Genomic DNA, 18,675 nt, shown 5'->3' on the forward strand with positions numbered 1-18,675 from the left:
GTTCTTATGAGGACAACAATTGATGGGAAAAAGGAATGCAGCTTGGGCGGGAACAACTGGAGAGAATTATCAGTCACATAGGGTATAATTTATTCAGATGCAGGAGAATTTACCAGCTGTGGCCCCAGAGTTTATTCCCACTTGGAGATGAGAAAATTCCAGGAGTCCAGTGGAAATTTGGATTTGCTTAGAGAGCTGCAGTGTCAGCTTTCAAGATGTGCTCTCCTACCCACAGAAGAATGTGTGTTGGTTACCAATTTAGAACCACTGTATCGAGCACCACTTTTTCATCAAGTTCTCTTGGGAGGCAGAGCTGGGTACCAGAAAGCCTTGTGGGGTCCTGGGCTTGTTGGGCTGGCTTCCTGGTCAGGAGCCCTTCTCTGCCCTCACTGATGGGGCTTTCATTTAACCCCTAGTCCTTGGAAGTACTTCAGCATCCCATATTGCCAGTGGGACTCTCGAAATAACATTGAGACAGTCAGAATGATCATTGTCAAGAGTAGCTCCAGTACTTGCAAGAAAGGAGAATTTATTAAGCACCTACTGTGTGCTGGAACCAGACTGAGTAGGACCTCAGAACCATAAAGAGAGGCCAGGCCTCCTCTGGAAGGGTGGTGCATGGTAGGAGGTGGACTGGGCTCTCTATGCCCAGTTGATTGGGTTTGGCTGAGCCCAGCCACATCTCTAGCCCCAGCTGCATCATCATACTCAGCACTACTTAGCGGTTCTCCATGTCTCTGTTAACATTCTCCTCCAGTTCCCATTGTGGCCATGCTAAACCTCCACCATGATGACCTCATTCCTAGCAGATAGCCTCCCTCCTGTGCTGGGGGAAGAGGAAGCACTCCCAATCTGGGCCCGCTTCCCTCTCCTGTACCCCAGCACCCATTCCTTCCTCATGCCCCCTACCAAATCACAGCTGGCACCTCCTTTCCAATTCCAGTCCCTCTGGCTTCCTGCCTCTCCCCCTGCCCTGTCACTGAGCCTTCCTGCTCCTCCCCTCACGCTGGACCTCCAGCCCTCTGTTGTTGCCCTGCTACCTTCCCTTGCCATAAGGTATTTATTCTAGAAAGAAAGGCGTAGGCATTCAAAGCTCCTTCTGTCACAGTCTGCTCTCTTCCCCACCACTGTGCTAAAGAGATTTTCATGAAAGTCTTCAAAAGTTTCCTAACCCCAAGTTCACTGGCCTCTTGTCACCTTCACAGTCCTTCATCTCTCTGTTGGAGTTGATATTCTTGGTCCCTTCTTTCTTGGCTTCCAGGACCCCCACGAAGACTCTGTTCTACCACTGCCACCCTCCCCCAACCACCATGTCTTGCCCCATTCTGTTTACCTCTGTTCACCTCTGTTCCCTCGATTAGAAGATGTGTTCTGTATCTCCTGTACCTAGCATGGCACCTGGCATAGTATAGATGCTCAATAAATGCTAAATGAGTCCAGCCCACCAAATACAGAAGGGCCCACAGAAAGTTTAAAACTTCTCACTCTGCAGAAAATTATTTGGAGGCATATCTATTTGTGCTGAATGGCAGGAAATAAAACAGGGAAATGAGATTCCACTCACTGAGGGAGTTTTGAACGGTGGGTAGGAGATGGGGAACCGTGACACTTTGTGGGGAGAATTTCCTAACCAGTCCTCACCACTGCATGTTTAAGAACTGACACGTGGGCCCCATATAATGAGTCACTGATCACGGACTTCACTAAGGCCCTTTACTCTCTCTTTGCCTAGTCCTCTTTCCATCTTCATCTCATCGAACCCAGAGCCCAGCTGGTAGGGAAAGAGGCTGGAAAGACAGAGCCTCCCTTGTTATAGCATCATCTAGTGCTAGAACAGGGTCTAGAAAGAGGACAGACGTGGGTCTACATTCTAGTTTTGCTCCGTGTTACCTGAGCAAGTCACTTAACCTTGTTAAGCCTCAATTTCTCATCTACAGAATGAGGATAATAATGGTTCCAAAGGACCACTGTAAGAGTAAGGTGAGAAAACACAGAGTGCTTGGTGCATAATCCGACGCCATAATGGTATACTGCTGTGCTCAAAGGTCACCGAGTGGCAGTGACTATGTAGCATTCTGCATAGAGGTGGTGTTCAGGCATTGCTGTGATGGTTCCTCTCTCCTTCCTGTCCAACAGGTATTCGCCAACTACAGCTCATTCTATTCAAGGTGGCCCTGATGCTGGGAGTTGAAATCCATGTGAATGTGGAGTTTGTGAAGGTTCTAGAGCCTCCTGAAGATCAAGAAAATCAAAGTACAGTATAATTATCCTTTTCTGCCTAGAAAGCAGATATTACAAAATAGAAATCCCATTTGCTGCTTGCAAAGGCTGTTTCTGTAAGAGTTATTCTTATTGGGAGCTGGTTGGCATAACTCCATTGAAGGGTATTTTGCTGTTGTTGACCATTGCTATGACTTTAGCTTTGCTCTTTGGCTCCAAGGGGATTTATGATTAAGCCATTAAACCTATCATTTGGTTACCCTGTCCCAAGGGGGTGCTACTTTGGTAAAGCAAATCTAATCAATAAGTGGTACAGAAGACATAGATTTGGTTGTTTGGTGAAGTTCATTCACGTGTTCTACAAGCTGTGTGTGTATTTCATATATGGATATGTGGATGCACTTTTACCCATGGCACATTTTAAAATCCAGCAAAGCGAAGCTTCTAGAGCAACTGTGAAATAAGGTCCAAGATGTTATTTGGTATAGAATACTTTTAACCATATCGTGGTGTCATTTATAAACTATGATATTTGCCTGTAGAGGCAGATCTTAATGTTTCTCTTTTTCCTTTTAGTACATTGGTTTAATTTCTTATCCCTTACACAAACCATGGTCAAAGAGTTTGTTCACGATGCCTGTGCATCTCACTTATTATCAGAGTCATCTATTGCCTTGGAAGGGCTTTGAGTTTGGGACCAGCTTAGTGTCAGAGACCTTGTAGTTTCTCACCTAGGGTACATTTCTGATTTCTCCTGTCCTCTGTCCAGAATATTTGAGAATTTGGGGGAGGCTTTAGTTAGCTTTTGTAGCAGGACAGCCTTCACTATTTGGCATTCAGGTGTACTCTTAACCTTTTCCAGACCTCTAGTGGCATTAAATCTTAATTATTCAGGCTTCACCTGAATTTTTTAAAAATAAAAGACAGTATACTGTACAACAGAACATTTTGAGCATGAAATAGAAATTAAAACTGGTTTCCTTATACCCTACACATCTTTTTGGGTCTGTTTAGCAATGAGAGGCACTGAAGAGTATGGGAGAGTGTGAAGAGAAGGTGGTGGACTCTGTTGAGAAAAATAACGTGCAAATGAGAGTAGTTTATGGACCTTTGAGGCTAGACTCCTAGCAGAGGCCAGCAAAACCCGGCATGGATTTGGGGTTGCTGGTTTACTTCATCCTGGATTGAACTGACACTCAAGTCAGAGGAAACCAGATTAGAGAGTGAATCTGGACTGCTCTAGGCCTTTCCCCTGGAGGCTCGCTCTGGGACGCACAGACCTGGCTGCACTGTCCATTTCTCACAGCCACCACACAGGGGGTATAATCATTCCCTTCCCACCACTCTCTGCCAACTCATCTCATTTCTCTGTCCTGGTAGAAATTGGCTGGCGGGCAGAATTTCTCCCTGCAGACCACTCTCTGTCGGAGTTTGAGTTTGACGTCATCATTGGGGCCGACGGCCGCAGGAACACCCTGGAAGGTGAAGACTCTCCTTGGAGTGGGAATGGGGGGGGGGAACGGGAGAGGGTGCACTGGGGAAGAGTTGGAGGAAGTGGGTAAGGTGCAGATGCCAGAGCTGGATGGAGGTCTCGATAGGAGGGCAGACAGTCCTGTCCGTCTTGAGGTAGAGCAGCCCATCCTCCTGTGGGGTGGGTGGTTGGGGGCAGCTATCTTATTCCATCTGAACCTCGGTTTTCTCAACCGTAAGATGTGGGTCGCAGAACCCTCTCAAAGTGTTGTTATGTGGGCTGGGAAAGGACTAGTATGTGAAAATATTTTATAAAAAAGTGCCACGGGGGAAAAAAATCAGCATCCATTATTGAGTGCGTCCTGATGTGCCAGCCATGGTGCTGAGCACTTTGCTTTTTTTTTTGAGATGAAGTCTCGCTCTGTTGCCCAGGCTGGAGTGCAGTGGCGCGATCTCGGCTCACTGCGATTTCCACCTCCCGGGTTCGAACGATTCTCCCACCTCAGCCTTCCAAGTAGCTGGGACTACAGGCCTGCACCACCACGCCCAGCTAATTTTTGTATTTTTAGTAGAGATGGGGTTTCACCATGTTGGCCAGGATGGTCTTGATCTCGTGACCTCGTGATCTGCTTGCCTCAGCCTCCCAAAGTGCTGGAATTACAGGTGTGAGCCACCGCGCGCGGCTAGTGCTGAGCACTTTCATACTTACTTCAGCTGAGATAAACATTTTTATGCTATTAATAGTATTCACTTACTTTCAAGTGTATTATTACTTTTACTTGAAGGAAGAACTCATCTCTTTTTGTAACTTTTAAACACACCCACTGCTGGGCAGGCAGGCACATCTTGCCAAACTGTCAAGGTATAAAGCCACACTTCTCTGAGTTCTAAAGCTGAAGCATAGTGTCTTTCATGGGATAAGATCCTGTCAGGTTGTGAGAGGAACACCATTGTCAGGCAATGCTTCCGTCCCCTCCACTCCAACACCAAGACTGATCCAACCACAGGCTGTACTCATTGATACTGACCATGCTAATTTGAGACGGTGGGTTGTAAACAACGTGGCCCCAGTGGCATCTCTTAGATTAGGGCAGTTCTGCTTTTTGGGCTTGCCCCCTCAAGAGCCACAGGCTGCAGGTGCCTGACTGAGAGGGCACATCACTCTGAGAATGGGACATGCTCCCTGAAACAGGGCTGATCTTAGAAAACTCAGTGGGCCGCCTGGCTCAGGACCTTCCCATCTGCCACATAACCAGGGCTGTTTGCCACTCTCCTTTCCCCTTCCATACCCACCTCCCCAACCATAGGTCATCAGTCTCTGACAGGGAATGCTTAAGCTACCAACTTGGATGTAGTATTGTTGGAATTTAAACACTTGGTAAAAATGTAAGTTAGAATATTTGAGGCCAGATGCGGTGGCACAGGCCTGTAATCCCAGCACTTTGGGAGGCTGAGGTGGGCGGATCACGAGGTCAAAAGATTGAGACCATCCTGGCCAACATGGTGAAACCCCATCTCAATAAATAAAATTAAATAAAAATTAGCTAGATGTGGTGGTGGGCGCCTGTAGTCCCAGCTACTTGGGAGGCTGAGGTAGGAAAATCGTTTGAAACTGGGAGGCAGAGGTTGCAGTGAGCTGAGACCATGCCACTGCACTCCAGCAGCCTGGCACAAGAGGGAAACTCTGGCAAAAAAAAAAAAAAAAGAGTATTTGAGCATCCAGGACCCACTGTCAGCTTGGGTATAGCTGGGCATTTCATGAACACAGAAAGAAGGGTGGGAAGTGATGGAGTCATTTGAGCTACTCAGGCCCAAATGCATAAACTAGAGCAGGGCTTCTCAGTATCAACACTGCTGACATCAGGGGCCACACCATTCTTTGTCACAGAGACCGCCCTGTGCATTGTAGGGTGTTTAGCAGCATCCCTGGCCTCTGCCCCCACAGACACTGGGAGCACCCCCAGGTATGACAACCAAATGTCTCCACACTTCACCAAGTGGCCCCTGGGAACAAAATCACCCCCAGCTAAGAAATGCTAGTTGAGAATCATGGCCATTTCTGAGCCTTTTGACAAAGGTCTACTGAAGGACAACTTAGAGGAGGGCTATCAAATAGAAACCCAAGGTTGTCACTAACAGGGATTTTTGACAGAGATGATTGAGAATCAGCGTGAGGCTGGAGTACATGGTGAGCAGATGTGCAGGGCCTTCCGGAAGGTGGCTGAGGAAAGATGATGTCTCGAGGTCTGCACCTGCATAGCAGGCACCTGGCGTTACACAAAGCACACAGGACGCCTGGGGCAGGGACACTCAGGAAGGGTCAGATGCCAGCAAGATGCGGGACTAGGAGGGAGACACACTCATGAAAAGTGACCATCTGTTGTGCAGAACCCCTGTTAACCTCAGTAGGGAAGGTACCAAGTTCCAGAAGCCAAAGAAGAGACCCAGAGCCAGCAAAGGAGACATGGGTTTTATTAGGGACTCACAGGGGAGAGTCCAGTGGCAGTGGGCTGCACAAGAGACCCGCCTTACCTACAGAAATAAATAATTTTGGTCCAGTGGCTGTACAGCACAACCTCACAGCCCAGTGGTGGCAGCCTGGGCAGGAAAACCACAACTGCTTGCAAACAGCATGCAGTGTATACAGCATTTTCGCTTAACCCCCTCCACCTGGATCCTAAACTCAGGGCCTCGATCCCCCTGTATGGTCCATGTTCCATAGGAAGGGCCAGGAGCTCAGATGTCCCTCATAGACAAGGAACAAGTCTCAGGGTTGGCCACTCTTGGATTCCCTAGCTCAGAACACACATTCAGGGGCATCAGCCATACAGGGTCATTCTAAAGGTATGCTTCAGTTATTGCTGTCAGTGTGTTTACCCTATACCACCTGCTGGGGTCCTCCATGGCACTACCATTCAAAAGCAATTTTAATGTAAATCATGGAAAACAAGAATTAGAGCGCTAAGCCTGGGCAACATGATGAGGGAGGATCGCTTCAGCCTGGGAGGTTGAGGCTGCAGTGAGCCGTGATTGGCACCACTGCACTCCAGCCTGGGCAACAGAGTGAGACGCTGTCTTAAAAACAAAAAAAAAAAATGAGAGTTAGAATTCCATCTATTCATTTATACATGCATTGCAGATGTGCTAAGTGCCAGTTACTGGGAACTGGTGCACTATTTTCCCCTTTTCAAAGGACACCAGTCATATTGGAGTAAGGAGGGCCCCACCCTACTCCAGTGAGACCTCCTCTTAGCTAATGACACCTGCAATGATACTATTTCCAATAGGTTCACATACTGAGGTACTGGGTTTAGGACTTCAGCACATGAATTTGTGTGTGTGTGTGTTGTGGGGAACGTAATACAACCCAGAAAATTGGAGATGCAAAGAAAATCTGTTAGAATCCCTGTTCTGCAGGAATTCGATGTAATCTACTTTTCAAGGGGGTTGGGGCGGGGCAGGGGGAGGAACCATGAGAAATGCTAAGACAGTAGTTTTCATCCTGTAAATTCAAAGTGCATGTGGGTCCCTCATGAGTGTATCTGGCAACAGTGCTTGACACGTCCTTAAAAGGGTGAGCCCTGTTGGGAAGGATCGCTGTGGCCTTTTGTTTGTTGAAGCCTAATCGGGTCCTATAGATTTTAGAAAAGGACAATGTCCCACTGACTTTTAAAGGCTTTGGGAGCAAACCTTGGCATTTCTGCCTGCTCCTGTCCTCTAGAGATCCAGAATCCTGGTTTCACTGGCCTGGGAGGCATCTGGGAACAGCTCTCCCAATAACCATTTCCGGTTTTCACACCAAATCCAGAAGATAGACCCACTTTTTCCCTTCTCCTCATGCAGGGTTCAGAAGAAAAGAATTCCGTGGGAAGCTGGCGATTGCCATCACTGCCAACTTCATAAACAGAAACAGCACAGCGGAGGCCAAGGTGGAAGAGATTAGCGGTGTGGCTTTCATCTTCAATCAGAAATTTTTTCAGGACCTTAAAGAAGAAACAGGTGGGACCTTCACTTTTCTCCCACCCAGGCCAACGTCTTAGCTTCTAAAGTGTTCAGAGGCGTGTGCTGGCTTTCTGGGCTCTTGGGCCTGGAGGGACTCACTCTGATTGTGTGGAAGCAGAGATTTCCCTAGGATAGTGATAACAATGGACAGGATTCCTTCTGGGACAAGAGAGATTCTTGAAGGAATGTTCTAGGAGTTGTGCATGAAAGAAGCTAGCGGACATTGACTGAGTGCTCATTACATGCCAATTCTCAGTGTTGTACAGTACAAAGTGGAGGCTGACACGATTCCTCTCACAGCGGCTCCCTGTCCATTAAGGGAAATCTGCATAAACCATCCTAAGGCAGGCGGCCGGCGCTGTTACCTGAGGTCAGCATGATATTTACGGAATGCTGAGGAGGGAGCCAGTAACCTATAGACGGTTCCTAAAGGAGCCCAGGTGCTTTCGTGCTGTGGGACATCTGGGTATGCCCAGGAACATGACCTGTACTGGCACCAGTTGTCACCCTGCCGTGGGCCTAGAGGATAGGAGGTATTGATTCATTCACTCAACTAATATTGATTGAATGCCTACTATGTGTCAGATGCTGTTCTGGAGCTTGAGAATGAGTACAGTGTGTAAAACAAAATCACTCCCCCCTGGGCTTATATTCTATGGGAATAGACAGTCAATACACAAATAAATCAGTGACACATCAGGTGGTAACAGGGACAGTAGAGAAAAAAAAAACAGGGTGAGGGGAAAGGGGGGTGAGTCGTCTGTCTCCAGGTAAGTAAATTCCACATATTTTTCCTTTCTTTTTAACCTGATTAAAAACACATATTTCTCCTTGAAAAGCAGTGTAACAACATTAAATCGAATCTTTATATGGACAATAAATCATTCACAATCTGATAACCTCACACGGGAATAGTCGTCAGACTCACCTACTCCTTTTCCGTAATTTTCCACGGGCGTGCTTGCTTGTTATGTGACTGTAGCTTGAATCACGGTATCCACACTCTTTATTCAGCTTTTCTCGTTCAGCGTCACATTCCACACGTCATCCTCCTGGTGGTCACTTTTAGGGACTGTGGAATGTCTCATCAAATTGATGTATTGTTGTTGCCTGAGCACTGAAACCAGGGATTAGCAAACTATGACTGGCCACATTTTTCCATATTGCTATTGAGCTAAGAATGGTTTTATATAGAGGCTGAAGAAAACCATCAAAAGAATATTTTGTGACACATGAAAATTATTTAAAATTCAAATGTCAGTATCCATCAATAAAGGCTGATTGTCATCCAACCATGCCCATTTCTTTACATTACTCTCCATGGCTGCTTCCACTGTGAGAGGTCGTGAAAGAGACCATATGACCCACAGGCCAGAAATAGTTGCTAGCTGGTCCATCACACACACAAAAAAACTTGCTGATCTCTAATTTAGGCCTTCCAATTATTTACTATTACAGATGACACTGCTTCTGTTAAACTATTTCTTTAAGATCTTTTTTTTTGTTTTTGAGAGGGAGTTTTGCTGTTGTCCCCAGGCTGGAGTGCAATGGCACGATCTCAGCTCACGGCCACCTCCACCTCCTGGATTCAAGCAATTCTCGTGCCTCAGCCTCCCAAGTAGCTGGGATTACAGGCATGCTCCACCACGCCTAGCTAATTTTTTGTATTTTTAATAGAGACTGGGTTTCTCCATGTTGGTCAGTCTGGTCTTAAACTCCTGACTTCAGGTTATCCGCCCCGCCTCAGCCTCCCAAAGTGCTGGGATTATAGGTGTGAGCCACTGCACTCAGCCAAGGTGATTTTCTAGGAGTGGCATTAGTTATTGAGTGAGATTGTGCCTCTCACCGGCCAGGAGGGTGTGCACCCACTGCACGGCCCTCTGAGTTTCACCCCCTGTTGCATTATTTCACTAAAAGCTTGAATATTTCCTGCCAGCCTGTGATGTCCTTTGGAATGATTTGAGAATCCTTCAACCCTCCCTTTCCCTAAAAAATCAAGAAAATAAATACTTAAGCCGCTAAAAATAAATGAGAGCAGGACATGGAGTGTGTTTTTCCACGTGTCAGTGAACTTCCTTTAAACTTTCCTGTGGTTTTCACCTTCGGCCGCTGTTTCACAACAGTGCCCTCACACAGTGACAGCTGTGAACTTCCTGATTCTCCCAGGGGTCCTCGGCGTTGATGGCTGTTTCCTATTTCACTGTAATGAAGGTGTTCCTATGGTTACCCAGCACGCCTTGTGTTAAATGCTGATATGTCGCCATGTGTCTGTTCCTTTCTCTCCCTTCAAATAAGCCAGTCAGCCTCAAACTTGAGTGTGAATTGGCATCACCTAGAGCTTGTTAAAACACAGCATACTGGCCCTATTTCCAGGGTTTCTGAATAAGTAGGTCTGGAGAAGGAACCTGATAATGTGCGTTTCTGATTTCTAATATGTTCTCAGGTGATGCTAATGCTGTTGGCCGGGGACCTCCCTTTGAGAACCATGGAGCTAAGCTCTCATTGCACAGCAATGAAATGCAGGAGCTTAGTGTGTAAAATGTCTGTGATCCGTGGAAAGCACAATAAGATACAGCCCAGCCTTCTCATCTGAGTTGTTTCCACCACTGCACTTGAGTTTTCACATATAAGCAGGGAAATGTAGAAATATTCCTTGGCATAGTCATTGGAGAACTCCCTCAGTTCTATGCAGCTGTGGCCACATGGAGAGCACAGTGGACAGCTTCTGTGGCCATGGCCGGCACTTGGCTTTCCTGCACAATTACATGGCTCTAACTTATAAATACTGGCCGACAACTCCTACCTCCTACAGACGTTGTGAGTTTTTTGTGTGTTATTTTTTGGGTTTTTTGTTTGTGTTTTTTTTGAGACAGAGTCTTGCTCTGTTGCCCAGGCTGGAGTTCAATGGTGCAGTCTCACCTCACTGCAACCTCTGCCTCCTGGGTTCAAGTGATTCTCCTGCCTTAGCCTCCTGAGTAGCTGGGATTACAGGTGCCCACCACCATGCCCAGCTAATTTTTGTATTTTTAGTAGAGATGAGATTTACCAGGTTGGCCAGGCTGGTCTTGAACTCCTGACCTCAGGTGATCCGCCCCCTCGGCCTCCCAAAGTGCTAGGATTACAGATATGAGCCACCACACCTGGCCCCGTTGTGAGTTTTAATAGGAATAATGCCTCAATGGAACTATAGAAGCTAGCTACTGTGACTTGGGTAGATTCTAATACGCTATTTTATCTTTTCCAGGCTTGTATGTCTTAAAAGCTGGTCTAATATGAATATTCTGCAGATAAATAACAAGACCAATGAGGCAGAGTACAGTTTCTGGTGCACAGTTGGTGCCGAGAAAGTAACACTGAGTCTGTGAATGCTTCTCGTTTCAGGCATAGATCTTGAGAACATTGTTTACTACAAGGACTGCACCCACTATTTTGTCATGACAGCCAAGAAGCAGAGCCTGCTGGACAAAGGTGTCATCATTAATGTACGTACCTCTTGGCTGCGATTTCCCAACTTTGCCACCTGGGCTGGTGACATCAGCAGGTGTGAAAGCAGATATAGTCCTGCCAGAAACTGAGCGAGGGGAAGAGGGGGAAGGTGCCACCCACTCACACCCTTCTTTCTCTTGGTGTTACATGAGTGGTGGATAAAGGAGCCCCTGCCAATATGCACAGAGAATTTTCTGCAGAGGGGTGTGTGCTGCTTTGAGACCTTTACTAGGTGTTAGTGTGGATAGACTGAGTCTTTTCCTTCCCAAGTCTCATCCAGCCTTGCCTCCTCTCTGGGAGGCCACATGTCATTTGTAGGCAGATGGGGGCTCCTTGTCCTAATGAGACATAGGCATGCTTTGACTTGTGAATTTCACACTGTGGATCCTTGTCACAGTGTGGGGGAAGGGTCACCATTCATGCAGTCAAAAAGGCTCCATCTGCATCTTGACTCTGCCACGTACCAACTCCAGACTGTGGGCAAACTGTGCATCCTTCTGAACCTCAGTCTTCTCATCTACAAAAAAGGAATGAAAGTTTCTGCCTGAAAGGGTTCTTGGAAGGAGCAAATAGAAGATACATACCGAGCGCCTGGCACAGTGCCTGGCCGATGGTGGGTTCCTAGATTCCCTCTGTAACTTCTCAGCCTTGTTTGCATACCGGCTTTTTTGACCTGCTGGCCTCTGGCCCCTGCTTCATGGCTTTGCAACTTCATGCTTAAACACAGGGTAGTGTTGGAAGGAAGAAACACATGGAGTAGCGGCCCCTGACTGGCGCTTCTTCGGTCAGGTGCGCAGCCCTTCCAGAGCCCCTGTTGTTGCTGCTGTTGTCACCACTGCTGCTACAACCTCAAGACAAGGATCGCGCAGCCCAAGGTCAGCCTGCTGTCTGGGTGTCGGCCTGGAGCCCAGGCAGCACGGTGGCCATCCATCGCTGCTTGTCAGAGAAGAATGCGCCTATCTTCTCTCCTGCATGTGCTGGCAGCTGGCTGGGCGGTGTTAGTAACCCAGCTGTCCCGAGGGCTTCCTCCACTTCCTCAGGTCTTTGCTGAGAGCTGGAGTTGTGGACGGAGGCTGTGAATGTGGGCTTGGCGAAGTGGGCTGAGCACGCCAGCAGATGGGTGGGCAATGGGCTTCAGCAGTGTCCCACTGCTGGCTGTCAGTCTGGGAGTGGCGGCGGCCCCTTCTTCCCTCTGCCTCACAGGCATCCCTCCTGAAGTTGCTGCCTTAGTCTGAAACTGCGTCAGATAGAGAAGGACCACTGTGGGGTGTGGGAGTGTAGGGGTAGTGGGCACCTTTGCAGAAGAGGAGCTAGGCAGGCAGGCAGAGTTTGACGGGTTTTGTGTTGTGCTGGCGGAGCACCCTGGCCTCCTGGGATGCTAAGGTCGCCCTCAGGTCATCCCAGGGTGTTTGCCCAGGCAGCGACACGTTGCTCATGGCAACTTGCTTCCCTGGCAGTTGGCAAAGCCCCTCTAGGCCCATGCTTGTCTTCACCAAGGCCCTTCTTTCTCCTTCAGAGACCCCTGGGAGCAGCTCCTGAGCTGGTGCTGAGGAGCTTCAAGGTACAAGATGGGAAGGAAATTGGAGGCCACAGGCTGGACACCTGATTGGAACAAGAGCTATAGCCTGAGCCTCCAGGTGTCCAGCCAAATTCCCGACCCATCTTCCCTGAACCACTTAAATTTACATTCTTCTCTTGCTCCCTGGGGAAATGGCAAGTTTTCTGTTTTCCTCTCCCTACATGGATCCGCATCTCCCTACTGCCACACAGAAGGTGCTGAGTAAGTGTTTGTTGAATGACTGACTGGCCTCTGGACAAGAGGTTTTCCTGCTTCCCCATTGATTCCAGCTGATCTCTGGGCTTCTTTCCATGGCTACTGAAGGAAGAGTCAAGTTTCTCTTCAAGCAGCCATGCCTCTGGGCTCTGAGCTGTGTCCATCTTTCTCTTCCCCTACAAGGAAGATGTCCCATATCAGGTCTTCCCTAGGCCCCTGCCTCTGCTGGCCTACACATGTGTGAGCTGGGATTCTGTCCTCCTGCCCTTGTCATCATCTGATTCTATGCTCCCTATGGTTCTGCTCCTTCTTCTATCCCTCCACTCATCTGGGACCCTCCAGCCGCTAAGAGACCCTACAGCAGCCCCAAGCCAGTAGTCTTCTAGCCAGCTCTAGCCTAGTGTCCTCCCATTGCTGGGTCCTCACTCTCCTGCATGAGGCACCTATGCCAGGCACCATCTTCGTTGTGTTATCCACTCCATCTTAGGGATGCTTGGGGCATGTTTTGAGCAGGGGTGTTTGAGACCGCTCCCTTCTCTCTTCCCCCATCTCACCTCCACACCTTCAGAGAGAGAAGTGATCATGTGACTATAGTAACAGGGATCAGAAAGGAACCAAATAACAGGAATTTCAACCCGGACACCAGGGCCTGACAAAGAGCTCTTGGACCAGTGCTGGATGCAATTTGGGGGGTATGGTCTGGATGTGGAAATATGAGTTTCCAGAACAGGATATTTGAAATCATGGCTACTTAGAAAATTGAGACAGGGGTCACTCTGGCTGTAGATACAGCGCTCTGTGACTGTCAAGACCTTTGTAATTGAGGATACCTTGGCCGGGTCCAGGATACACTTCGTCATAAGCCATCCGAGGCCAGCATGAATTACAGGGGACAGGAATTCCCATTCATTGAGCACTTCCCACACGGGGCTAGGGATTTCATGTGTACACTCATTCCATCTCTCACATGGCTCTGTGGTGTAGGGTTTGATATTCCCTTTTCACAAAGAGAGCGGAGACTCTGAAAAGTTAAATAACTTGCCCAGATTTAGTCAGTAAACAGCAGAAGTAGACTTTGACCCGTGGCTCTCCCTGACCCCTAAGCCTGTGTTCATGTTACACACTGGTCCCCTCCCTCTCCAGGTGTCTTTACTTTTTGTGTCACTTTTGAGAAGGGTGGTCTTTTAGTTTCTTTAGCCACACGATGAGCAGCTTGGACTCGGGGAATACACTAACCTTGCCGGCTGTCTTCGATCCTGACATCCTGTGGTTCATCGCTAGTGTCCCTCCAGGATGGATTTCCAGTCCTCGCAGCTAAGGGCTCTGTACCCCTGATTAGAGAAGCATAACAATTAGCACCAAAAGCAAAGCCAAGCTCTGGGGACCCCTCAGCCCATCAAGTAAAGGGGTGACTGATTCTGGAGAGAAAGCATGAGAGGGTACCCATTTTCTTTTCCAGTCTTGTTTGACCACTAAACATGGCATATCTGATCACATCAGCTTAGCTGAATTTATTATAAAACCACACTTTCTGATGGTTCCTTTGTCTCGTAATTGTAGTTCTCATGAGAGCCAGCGCTGTGAAATTGGCTTGTTGTTTGCTCTAAGACCATTATCAAGTGTACTGTTCATTACAACTCTCAACATACCCTGTTGAAATTCCTACGTGAGACAGATCTTTTAGAATTTAATGCCAGGAAAAAATTGCCTGCCCTGAGGAATTTCTATGCTTCCTTCTTTCTGATAAGGAAAGCTCTGTGGCATATCACATTTCCGTTTTGCCTTGGATACCAGGAAGCTCAAAGCCAAATTTGATGCTTAATCACAACAATGTTAACCCTCACAGCTGGCTGATTTATTTCCTCTTTATTCCCTTGACCCTGATTTTTCTATTTCTGTTTTGATTCACCTCACTGCGTAGACCCATTCCAAGTCCTTTTTTTGCCAAGACGTGGGTCTAAAGGCTAGCCCTTTAGAGGGGGAGGTTGCTGGTTGCCGCACCGTGTTTTGATCTTCCCCAGGACTACATCGACACAGAGATGCTGCTGTGTGCGGAGAACGTGAACCAGGACAACCTGCTCTCCTATGCTCGGGAAGCTGCAGACTTTGCCACCAACTACCAGCTGCCATCCTTAGACTTTGCCATGAACCACTATGGGCAGCCCGACGTGGCGATGTTTGACTTCACCTCCATGTATGCCTCAGAGAATGCGGCCCTGGTGCGGGAGCGGCAGGCACACCAGCTGCTCGTGGCCCTCGTGGGTGACAGCTTGCTTGAGGTACCGCCTGTGCTTGGAGCCCCCACGTTCCTCTGCGAGACAGATCCCACATTAATATCCTGGCAGGCACTATCTGCTGTTTTGCAGCGGGGAGAGGACAGGCTCCCAGCCAGTTGGCAGGACTCTGCCAAGCCTGTTCCGGCCCTAGAGCCTGTCCTGTTGCTGCCTTCAGACGAGGCGGTTCCGCTTCTGTGTAGTTAGGAGAGCTTTCTTTTCTCTCTCCTGGCTCTTTTGCACTGACTTCTTTGATGAAGTACAACATCAGGCAGCCCCAGCCTGGGCCATATGGGCCATCCCTCTCAGAGCGTATGTGTGGCCCTTTGTGTTTTTTGAGATCACATAGGGTGCAGGAGAGGTGCATGGTCCCCAAAGTCTCCTTTCCATTCATAGCTTCCCTGCTGAAAATTCTTCCCAGAAAATCTGCAAGGGTGCAAGAACCCTTAGATTAAATGCCTGTGTTCAGAAAGGAGAAATTTTTCTCTTTAGTGTAAGCACTGATTATGTGTTTTTTCCAAGTTAAGAGTCAAATTCCGAACCATGCTTTGGGTGCTCATGGAGCAGATTAGTCAGCACTTAGCTTGGTTGACTGGGTCCTTGGGCACCATTGTGCATGGACTCAAACCTAAGGGCCATGGCTGAGTCCTCAGTAGCCTTCCTGCTTTGGGTATAGCAGGATTTGTAGCTAATTGATGTGTATATAATTAGCTCTTTTCGCAGCTTGGTTTCTCCCTACCCTCCTCCCATGCTTTATGTCACACCTGCAACAGACGGCTGTTCTTCCATCAGGCGCCAGCATTTTCCAACTACCGCGCCTTTGCCCATATTATTCCCAAGTAGATCAGGTTCAGAATCCCATCCATTTGTTAAGATCAGCTTAATGCAACTCTTTTTTTTTTTTTTTTTTGAGATGGAGTCTCACACTGTTGCCTGGGCTGGAGTGCAATGGCGCGATCTCGGCTCACTGCAACTTCCTCTTCCCAAGTTCAAGCCATTCTCCTGTCTCACCCTCCAGAGTAGCTGGGATTACAGGCACCCACCACCAAGCCCAGCTAATTTTTTGTATTTTTTAGTAGAGACAGGGTTTCACTATGTTGGCCAGGCTGGTCTCGAACTCCTGGCCTCAAGTGATCTGCCTGCCTCGGCCTCCCAAAGTGCTGAGTTTACAGTCGTGAGCCACCATGCCCAGCCAGTGCAACTCTTAAGAAGCTTATTCTGTTTTCCATCCCCCTCTCCCAGGATGGGAATTTGTCTCGCCTTTTCTGAGACCTAAAGCAGTTTTGTTATGCTTGCATCATAGCACTCTTTACATTTGACTCTCTGCACCATTATTTGAGCTTGCAGTGAATCCTCGTAGGTAGCAGGGTCCCTGCTCTGTCACCTCTCTGTCCCTCCAGTGCCCCGCACATTCCTGGTAATCAGTGTGTTCTGGGTACAATGAGATTGTAGATTGGGAGTCATCAGAATCTACTGGAATTTTGCGTGTTTTCTTTTGCAGCCATTTTGGCCCATGGGTACTGGCTGTGCCCGTGGCTTCCTGGCAGCCTTTGACACGGCATGGATGGTGAAGAACTGGAACCAGGGCACCCCTCCCTTGGAGCTGCTGGCTGAAAGGTGAGCTTTGACTGCAGGGCTCCTAACTGGGGGGCAGGGCCACTCCGGCAGGAAAGGGGGAAAGATCACCCCTCGGGTGACTGCTGGATATACCTGGAGCCTCTGCCTCCTCTATTCTGCCTTCCCATATGTGGCCTGATTTGATCGTCAGCATGCCCAAGGATGCTTTCTTCATCATGATCGGACTCTTACAGTGACTTTCTCTAGGGGCCAGGACCTTAAGCCCTGAATGCCACAGAAAAATCTTCATCCTGGCTGGCCCTGCAGCTGGGGCTCCCCCACATTGCTCATTCACCCAAGAGCCAGAGAGGTTTATTTAAGGGAATCTTCCAGGGCAGTGCTGAGTCTCCTGTCCTGGATGGGGATTGGATTCTCTGGTTTTCCAGGCCTCTCCCACTGCTGAGATGCTGGGCTTCTTCCCAGACCCCTGCTGCCAGCCACGTGGCTGTGACAGCTGGTGGACTGGGGGAGGTCAGGGCTGGCGGTCGCCAACAGACCTCTGACAGTCTTGGGTGTGGAAGCCTGTGACCATGGGGAGCAGGCCGCAGGAGGCAGTGTGGCTGAGCATAGTTATGGCAAAACCACAGGCCACTGTGCTGCCAGCCCTGCATCCCTCCCCTCTTCCCCAGGGGGAGGAGCCTGGCATCCCCATCACCCAGGCGCCCCTTTCCACTTGGCCCCTTTGACCTTCTCCCCACTTCACAGATCTCAAGAACCAGGAACCAGGAGTGTCAGGCATTTCAGGGAAGGGTTAGACAAACATTTCCAGGAAGACCTTGAGCCAGAGGAAGGGGGAAGAGGGGAAGGGTGGGGACAAGGCCTGAGGTGGCAAAAGTGACACCTGACCTCCAGGCTCCACCTCTCTCCAGGGAAAGTCTCTACCGGCTGTTACCTCAGACAACCCCAGAGAACATCAACAAGAACTTTGAGCAGTACACGTTGGACCCAGGGACGCGGTACCCAAACCTTAACTCACACTGTGTCCGGCCCCATCAGGCAAGTCAATCCTGGGGCCTGTCTGAATCACTCTGGACAGTGGGAAGAGGCAGTGGGGAGGGGGTCACATACAATTTTGGCCCATTCCCTGGACAGAGGCCACCAAGGCCTGCTGGTCTACTGGTGGGACCAGTTCCTTTCCCTAGTAGAGTCAGCCTCCTTTCTAGCCCACAGGACAGAACTAAAACCCATATGTGGAGAGAGAGAGAGAGATGCGTATGTGCATGAATTTACATATATTAACTTGTCACTATGCGTATGCATTGCTGATCTTACCTGTCTCAAATAATCTACTTGGCCAAATATGCTCTCTGCATACCACCCATGTCCTGGAGTCCATTTCTGCTTCCACTGATTTAGAGCCACCAAACTCCCAACCTCTTTGGTCAATAGAACAGAAAATTGTGTGAACTTTTAAAATTAGCTAATTACATACACACAAATTAGCTACACACATTCCCACTTAGTTTGCCTGCATTTGGGTGGATGATTGAGGTCCATCGTTCTATGGCTTAAGTTGCCAGGTTCCCTTGCTGAAGGTCATGCCTCCCAGCAATAGCGGAAAATGGTGGCAGGCACTGAATTGAGGGTGGGTCAAGTTTAGGGGCCCTGAGACTAGGATTTGGGGGAGAACTGGTGGGCAAGCATGTTGTCTCTCTTGCTCATAGGTGAAGCATTTGTACATCACTAAGGAGCTGGACCGCTACCCTCTCGAGAGACTGGGCTCAGTGAGGAGATCTATCAGCCTCTCCAGGAGGGGTGAGTGGCTCTCCTGGGACTGTGATAGGTGGCTGGGAAGGCTTCGAGGGGAGGAGGCCTGTTCAGTAACCATGGTGA

The 18,675-nt window shown here is 48.7% G+C and overlaps 1 protein-coding gene across 18 annotated transcripts in view; it reads left to right on the forward strand.

The window, feature by feature from the left end:
* The window catches only part of MICAL2 (microtubule associated monooxygenase, calponin and LIM domain containing 2), a 158,088-nt gene that overhangs the window by 96,203 nt on the left and 43,210 nt on the right, over nt 1-18,675 (forward strand). For all 18 annotated transcript variants that reach the window (XM_017525741.2, XM_017525743.2, XM_017525748.2 and 15 more), the window contains 8 exons: nt 2,137-2,253; nt 3,601-3,702; nt 7,534-7,689; nt 11,074-11,174; nt 14,974-15,231; nt 16,727-16,842; nt 17,712-17,838; nt 18,507-18,597. In XM_017525741.2, coding sequence (XP_017381230.1) covers nt 2,137-2,253; nt 3,601-3,702; nt 7,534-7,689; nt 11,074-11,174; nt 14,974-15,231; nt 16,727-16,842; nt 17,712-17,838; nt 18,507-18,597 — 1,068 coding nt within the window. The remainder of the gene's footprint in view (nt 1-2,136; nt 2,254-3,600; nt 3,703-7,533; nt 7,690-11,073; nt 11,175-14,973; nt 15,232-16,726; nt 16,843-17,711; nt 17,839-18,506; nt 18,598-18,675) is intronic.

The sequence above is a fragment of the Cebus imitator genome, unplaced genomic scaffold (genome assembly GCF_001604975.1).
Source record: "Cebus imitator isolate Cc_AM_T3 unplaced genomic scaffold, Cebus_imitator-1.0 Scaffold39, whole genome shotgun sequence".
NCBI lineage: Eukaryota > Metazoa > Chordata > Mammalia > Primates > Cebidae > Cebus > Cebus imitator.